Source organism: Centruroides sculpturatus, unplaced genomic scaffold (genome assembly GCF_000671375.1).
Source record: "Centruroides sculpturatus isolate CEXI.00-Female unplaced genomic scaffold, Cexi_2.0 scaffold61, whole genome shotgun sequence".
Classification (NCBI taxonomy): domain Eukaryota; kingdom Metazoa; phylum Arthropoda; class Arachnida; order Scorpiones; family Buthidae; genus Centruroides; species Centruroides sculpturatus.
This window is the reverse complement of record NW_019384572.1, coordinates 259,196-267,919: the sequence shown is the minus strand read 5'-3', so window position 1 is coordinate 267,919 and position 8,724 is coordinate 259,196. Positions and strand designations below refer to the sequence as shown.

General features: G+C 24.9%; 2 protein-coding genes across 4 annotated transcripts in view; both read left to right on the top strand.

The window, feature by feature from the left end:
* The window catches only part of LOC111624211 (inositol-trisphosphate 3-kinase B-like), an 89,235-nt gene extending 82,721 nt beyond the window's left edge, over positions 1-6,514 (top strand). For all 3 annotated transcript variants that reach the window (XM_023367018.1, XM_023367020.1, XM_023367019.1), the window contains 3 exons: positions 2,242-2,343; positions 3,573-3,644; positions 4,263-6,514. In XM_023367018.1, the coding sequence (XP_023222786.1) occupies positions 2,242-2,343; positions 3,573-3,644; positions 4,263-4,511 (423 nt within the window). In that variant the 3' untranslated portion in view covers positions 4,512-6,514. The remainder of the gene's footprint in view (positions 1-2,241; positions 2,344-3,572; positions 3,645-4,262) is intronic.
* A 37-nt stretch (positions 6,515-6,551) lies between these two features.
* LOC111624207 (heterogeneous nuclear ribonucleoprotein L-like) overlaps positions 6,552-8,724 on the top strand; it is a 91,385-nt gene continuing 89,212 nt past the window's right edge. The window contains exon 1 of the mRNA XM_023367016.1: positions 6,552-6,701. Coding sequence (XP_023222784.1) covers positions 6,645-6,701 — 57 coding nt within the window. The 5' untranslated portion in view covers positions 6,552-6,644. The remainder of the gene's footprint in view (positions 6,702-8,724) is intronic.

The window sequence follows — 8,724 nt, the reverse complement described above, 5'->3', positions numbered from 1 at the left end:
ATAATATAATATAATTAAAATATATGTATTATATGTTTAAAATTCAACTTTATATGCATTTAATATTTTTTATACTTCAAATCAATTGTTTGAATAAAAGTGATGAAGTCAAAAGTTACATTTTAAACTTTTTCAAAATTATATAATAAGCTGATATTGGAAGCTTCAGAGTGGAAAGAGAAAAAATTCTGAAATTAATTACACTTGTTAAAATTTAGGTCATAATTTTGTATAATTAAAAGTATTAATATAAAAATGAAAAATTCTCTTGTTAAATTAAAAAGTTTCACTATATTTCTGATAAGTGTATAGATAAAAAGCACTTAAAATTTATAAAAAAAATTTTTCTGAAAAGAGCAATTTCAGTTAGTTTCTAAAGAGAAATTAAAGTTATTTTTAATTTTTATTTTAAATCATGTATGAAATAAAATAAATTGAAATTAAACAGAAATAATTTTCAAAATAAAAAATATATGAAGAATAAAAAATTATCAAAAAGCAAGTATAATGATAAAAGATGAATTACTTAAAATTTATAAATTTAACTACAGTAATAAAACAAATTCAATCAAGAATTTTTATATTACATAAAATGGTGGATGACTTTTTATTTAATATAATCTAATAAATAATGACTTTAATCAAAAGACATTTTTTCAGCTATTTATTCCATTAAATAAATCAATAGTTTCTTTTATCTACCATTCTATTTGTTACAGATCATTATATTAATTTTTTATTTTATTTTTTAAAGTATTTTATATTTAGAATTATATTGAGTAAAGCATTGGTTATGTAAATTTTAAATGCTTGTTTTATGAAAAACTTAACAGTTCAATATTCATGGCAATTAAATTATTTGAATGTTTTAAATATCTTTAAAAGATTTGGTAAAATGGAACATTTTATGAATTGAACATTGTATTAATGTTAAAAATGTTCAGAACATTAAAAAAATTTTTCTATTATGTAAAGAACTTTCATAGAGGTTTTATAAGTGAGAAACATTAAAATTATACTAAAATGCTATTCTGAATACAGTAGAAGCTTATTAATCTTATACCTGATAATCTGAAATTGTATGATGATAATTTGACATGCTAATATATACAAATTTGAATTTGTTTGGACACACGGTGGTGCTAAAGATCCTAGCAGAAATACAGTACATATCTGGAAAGCAAATAAATATATGAATATGAATGACTGTAAATATTGATTCTGTGCAATAACATGCTTAATGTTTTTTGCAAGGACATTTGCAAAAGCAGTAATGACCATATTATTGCTCAAAATTAACAACCACCATATAGTCATGCAGTGTATCATCTTCAGACTGATTAAAGAGGTTGTGTAAACAAATTGGAAGCATGCAACTAATCACTCTGTTAAACAACTTGTGAAATATTGGAGAAACTGCTGAATGCAGCATTTGATATTTGCAGACATTCCATCTTGAAAGTGGTTGACTCAAGGTATTGTTGTTTTTTCAGTTGAGGTATGACAAAAGTGTTGAGCATCACTTGGGTCACAGCATTGCCATTGCTTTATAAAACAGTTAACAAGAAATGTTCATACTGGCAAGATAATGGCCATTTTAACTGATAAGAATGTCATTCATCAATTGTGGCCACTTTTATATCTAGAACTTGGCTGCTGCACATATACTTATCCAAAGGAACTGCTTTTGCATCCCTTCCTAAATGTGCCATAATGATGGAATTTGGCAAATATTTTTTATGGAAATAGCATCTGCATGTCCTGCAATGTCACTATACCATTCCAGATTTGGTTGCATTTGGACTGCTAATTATCTTTCCAGACTAGACAGTATTGATGGTGTACATTTCTTATCATTGATTAATATCTTATTTAAAATATTTCATCTGTAGTAATAGACTATTAAATAATTGAAATAACAATATAACTTTCTATTATAACACTAACATATTTCATTAAAAAGAATATAAAAACAGATTACTACTATCAATACTTTTCTTTATATCATATTTTAAACATTTTCAACATCAAATAAGTATAAGAAAATCAAAAGTTAATGTTTATATAATTAATATACTGTATACTATATAAATTTATTATACATTAATACAAGTATTACAGGTTTTCCTGGAAATCTTGTATTTTTATAATATTATAATTTATTTTTTATACATATTAAACTATTATTATTATTTTAATTTATAAATACATATATACTTAAATAGATTTGAATTTTTTCAGCAACCTGATGGTACATCAAGTAGAGATTTCAAAACAACTAAAAGCAAAGAACAAGTATCTTCTGCTATAGAAATATTTACTAACGGATATCCACATGCATTGGTAATTAATAATCAAAAGCTTCATGATAATAAATTAATAGTAATAAATAGATATAGTAAACAGTTATTCTGTGGAACTTATAAGTTAAATGTTTTTGCACATAAATTTAAGTATGGCCATTAATATTAAATTAATATTACAAAGTTGGCAATACATGAAGCAATTTGTAAAATATAATTTGAAATGAAAGAAATTTAAATATGTTTCTGTTGAAAATAAGTTACATCAATATAGAATTAACACAAATTCAAGAAATTGTTACAAGAGGTTAAAATAATAAAATGTTCACAACATAATTTTAACAATATTTTCTTGCAGATATAGAATATAGTGATTTATAAAAAAAATTCTAATTTATCAAAGATTCTGTAAAAGTTAAGTCTGTTTCCAAGAATTTAAATTAGGAACTAAAAAAGAAGTATTGAAACTATCTCTCTCTTTCTCAGCAATATTAATTATAATATATGAACACACCTGAATGCCGAAGTATTGAATTTTTGTACAAAATTTTCTTTTAAAAAAAAATTATTATTGGGATATTTATGTAATTTTAAAATTTTATATTTATAAATTTGAAATTGTTAAATATGTTTCTGATACTGTAATACTGTTTTAATCTAAAATTAAACAGAGATAATATACAGTTTTATATATCCACAGACAATTTGTAATATAGAATTATAAAAGTGTAGTTATTTTCTAAAATTTATCACTATCTTTAAACTGGAGTGCAAAACAAAAATACCATTCATTTTATTTCTATTCTTTTTATTCTTTAAATAAATTGAGTATTTAATAATTATAATGACTATTTTTTAAGGAGACTTTAAGATAGCCATTATTATTATTTCGTATTTTATTTTAATCTTATATAAAAAATTATGTAGTTTTTGATTTCTTCCAAATATAAAAAAATTTAAGTGACTTCAATATTTAAATCCATGCTAATGTTAATAAATTTTGTAATTTTTTCACTTGTTACAAACAATATAAAGAAATGGACTTCAAGCTTTCAATATATGAGGAACATTACTCACAAAAATTTAATTTTTGAGGAATCCACATTTAAAATGATAATTAAATACAATTATAGTAAATTATAACTTTTTAAAATTATTTATTTCTAAACATATTACAATATGTTTTATTTCAAATCATATTTCATAAAATTCATTTTTAGTTGTATCTTAAGTAATCAAATTATGTTCTAAGAATAATTTTATTTCCAGACAATGTATCTTCAGAGGTTAAAATCTATATATTCTACACTTGAAACATCTGAATTTTTTCTGACACATGAAGTAAGTGTTTTTTGAAAATATTTACCAGTATATGTAATAATTTTCTCTGTTACTTTACTATAATCTATATGTATATAGAATTTGAATAAAAATAAGAAATGTTGATATTTAATAATATAAATAATTTTATACATAAACAATAACACTTTGATTATAAAAAAATCACAAATGGATCAATTTCAATGAAGTTTCAAGCAGATTAAAACATTATTATTAATGTATTTTATTACTAGTAAAATATTGCAATAAATTGTTTTTATTCAAATTCTATACTCTCTATTCATTTCCAATAGTTACTAAGTATTTAGAAGTTTTAATAATAAGAAGCAGTATTTTGAAAAAAAAAATGATTTTACTATTTAAAAAAATCATTGTATTTAATGTAAAATAATAATTTGTAACTAAGAGCTATTTCTGGTAATTGATATCAGTAATTATGATTTATTTTTCTATTACTATTTTTACATTATTAGCCTGAGATAAAAGAAAATATTTTGATTTTTTATAAATGCATTATCAAGAAAAATTTTTGTTACAAATTATATTATTTTCTAAATATTTTTAATTAAACATATATATATTTCATAAACTGATGATATTTACTTTTTTTTTTTATAGTTTATTGGAAGTTCTTTGCTATTTGTTCATGATAAGCACAAGGCTAACATTTGGCTAATAGATTTTGCTAAAACATGGCCCCTTCCAGAAGGTGTGCATGTATCTCATTGCAAATATTGGAACGTTGGAAATCATGAAGATGGTTATTTAATTGGTTTGAAGAATTTAATCAACATATTTCAAGAATTAATAGGCAGAAAAAATGAAAAGAAATTTGAACTATTAAATGAAGAAAAGAAATCTTTGTAATATAAGTGTCATATTACAATATTTTATACAGTATATCTAGATAACAATTTATGCAATATTCCAAAGTTAAATACAGTAATAATAAGCACAGATGAATCTTTTTTTTATATTCTTTACAAATTATAGTTAAACAATTTTATAATATTACCTTCATAATAGTTAGCATATTGTTAAATTTAACAAAATGTACAAAGTTATCATCAGCCAGTAAGGAGTCATCCTTACTATGAGGGATCAGAGTTCAAGCCCAATCCAAACACTATAATTTATCACATATGAAGATGTTCCTCATTTCTTACTCATGCTGGATGACTTTATTGTAGATCAGGCCCATCTAAAATCGATACAATTTCAGCTGGTCATTAATCCTAAAACATTAATGCCTCATAACTAATCCATCATGAAAAGTTGTCAGATTATGAAATCTAAGGAATATTTTTGTCAATAATACTTCAAAAATTCCACATGTAAATTTATCAGAAACTTTTTTTTATTGGAATTATATACAATTAAAATTTTATAGTTGTACTCAGTCAAATTTTGAACATATTTTTATACTCTGCCATTAATTAATAATAATAAATTATTACAAACTAAAATCATTTCATAAAATGTTATGCTATTATTCATTACATGTTAATTAAAGAGTAATCAGTTTTAAGGCAGGAATTATTTTTTTCTTTATTTCTAAACACTTTTGAAATCCATTCATTTTGTGTTCAGAAGAATGCAATATCTTTACAATTAGCATTCCAATTCTCAAAAACATTTAAGGAAAAACAAAATGAAAAAAATGTTACTCAAAGTTGAATTATTCTTTAAATGTTTAAAATTGTATTCTATATACATTTTAAACCTTTGTAAAATGTATATAGAATTATAGTTTAAATCCAAATGTAAGTTGTTGCATCATTCCTTGGGACCAATAATAAGAAATTTTAATTTATCTCTTTTAATTTTACATATTTTACTTTCTGATCTAAATACTTTCTTATAAAAAGTACAAAATTTAACCTGTTTTAATGATTCTGTTGGCTAAACATACTTAATATATCATTTCTATCTTTATTTTAACAAAAACTTTTTTATGATTGGAAATTATTTTAAAAAACCTGATGGGAATAAAATTTAAATTATAATGCATTACTAGAAACTTTGAATTCAGATCTGTTAATTACAATAAGAATATAATTGCCAATGTTATTAAATGTTATTGCAGATTATTGGAAAACATTCCAACAAAATGAAAATTTTATATTTAGAATTTATTTCTTAACTGGTTTTAACTTCCATATATAACTATTTCTTAATAAAAACTAATTTGGTAAGATATTCTTGTCCTTAATCAGTGTTTACTGATTAATCTTCCAGAAACTATAAAACTTGATTCATTATTTTGAATATTTTAAAATTTTAATGATTATTATTTTAATTATAAAATAAGATATACTATTTGATTCTGTTGCAATGTATAATAATAATATATAACAATGGAGTACAACATAATCCAAGTGATTTTTAAGCTTTATGTACATCAGGATAATTACTGGCATTTTGCCTATTCTAGTCTAGTTTGTGTCTGTTAAATATATTTATTTGATGTAAAATTAGTAAGATAAGCAAATTTCTCAGAGTTTGTGAATTTCTATGCTTTGAGATATAAGAATGATCTTTCAGACTAATGCAAACTATTACACTATCAACCAATTTAAATTTAATTTAGCTGTGCCATTTAATTTTAGTTGATATATCATCATCTTGGTGCTGTTTTTCACTGCAATTATAATTCTTTTTCAATAATAATTGTTGATGACATTGTATATTATTGCTATTCAGTAAAATAAATGTATACATATTATTCATGGTTCTGTGAAATGAATCACCATATTGTACTTTCTTAGAACCATAACTGTACTGTACATGATTTCTGAATTTGAAGCTAATAGTAAATATTTACTGTCTTCAAACTCAAGAAATTTAAGGAGTTTATGTATATATATATATATGTTTTTTTTTTAATTTTAAAGTATGGATGGCAACGTGGTCAAACCGCCATTGGTACACGAACTTTTTCACGTTGTAATTTCTGTACTACGTAAAATAATTGTTTCTTTTCATTAAAAATACTTCAAAATGGCTAATTACGATGGTCATGTTGCCAAAAGACAAAAGACAGATGGCGATAATAGAGTAAGTATTATGTAAATTACTAATAAGCATAGGATAACACGTATTAGCTAAGGTCGAATTCAACTAAATGCCGGTATATGGTTTATTCATGTCCATGTCTTACATGTGTATATTTATTTTTGTACATGTGTGTATGTAATATTATTTATATTTACACGCGCTATTTATGATTAAAACAATTTCAACATACATCGATAGTTTTTCAATTGTTGGTATGAAATAATTGGTAATTGATCATAAGTGTAAGCTGAAAACTTCTAGAGTAAACCAAGGAAAAACATTCATTCATTCTTTCTTTGGTTTACACTTAACAAACAGATGAAAAGATCTATTTAGAGATTCTCAATACAATGTTTAAATCGTCAATAGGTTTTCAATAGGCAAATATTGTTTGTCGTAGTTTTTATATTTTAGCATTTACAATGGAAGTATCTGTGTATTTTTCTCATGTTTTTATTTTATTTAATTATTAATACTACACTAGATTTAAAAGTTTTTATTTTCTCAATTACAGAATTTTATTGATTCAAAAAGATTTACCTTATTTACTCGCATATAAGACAAGGTTTTTATTCATTTATCACAGCTTCAAATTCCTAGGTCGTCCTATACATGCAAGCAAAAGATTCTTTGCATTTTTGCAAATATTTTTTGTGAACCGTGTATTCAGATTTTTTACCAGATGCTTACCCTCATGTATTTAAAAACATAAGTATTTTTTGGATTGTTCTTGTATATTGTCAGAAGTAATGATGAATAGCAATAGGAAAAGCAAAGCTTTTGAATTGAATTCCAGATTGAAATTCCAAAATCACACGGGAGCATGATATAAGTTTTAATTCATTCCCATGTGAAAACAGATGATTATTTGGAGATCAGAATTCAGAGAAACTTGTAAGTGTAATCAACAGAGAGTGGATTCGACTGTTAAGAATTGGCAAAAAAGGTTCTAGATTGTCCAGCTTTATATGAACAAATTATATTGTCGATTTTACAAGATTTTTTTTAAAGTTTAAAATAACAGTACTTTTTGTGGGACAATGTATGCATTTACATGCATTTGATATTTTACTTGTGATTAAATGAAATAAAATTAGAATTGTATTAATAAATCTAATTTTCTTTATTTTGATCTTTAAAGTCGCATCTTGTCCTATATAAAAGGTCATCTTATATGCAAGTAAATACGGTAATATTATTATTATTATACCGTGTTTCCCCGAAAATAAGACATCCGCAGAAAATAAGACCTAGCACAGATTTTGCTGAATTGCGAAATATAAGACCTCCCCCTGAAAGTAAGACCTAGTGAAGTTTTTTTTTAGTCGTAACGGTCATCGACAGATGGTTGAAAGTACAGCCACTGATTGGTCAGCAGACAATTACGCCACACGGCATGATTTGCATAAGACTATGGCTTGGGAATCACAGATTTGCATAATGTTATCGCTGGTGATCGCTAATTGGTCGGTTGGGAATCACGCCACATCACATTTGCATAGTGCTACGGTTCAGTAAGCACTAATTGGTCATCGAGCTCGATGTGGACACTATAAAAAGGTTAAGTTGAATGTGTCGCAAGGTGTTCTCTCGAACCTGTTTAGCGTATTGTTCAACAATAAATGTGAATTCGTCTTCATGGAAATATAAGACATCCCCCTGAAAATAAGACCTAGTGCATTTTTTAGAGCAAAAATTAATATAAGACACTGTCTTATTTTCGGGGAAACACGGTACTTGATTGTGTCTATGTAAGTAATCTGTCTGTGCCAAGAGCTTGCAACCATAAGTGATGTGTTGTATAGTATCTGGCATGATGTGACATTTTCTGCATGTGTCATTTGTGAGTGTTGTATCTTTGAGTATGTGTTTTCTGTAGTTTTTAGTATTTATGACCTGATCCTGTATGGCAATCATGAATCCTTCCGTCTCCCCAAAGAGGCATCCCCGATCTAACCAGCTGTTTGACGCAGTTTTGTCAACAAAATCCTGGGCCAGGTCGTAAGGATGCCTGCCATGGAGA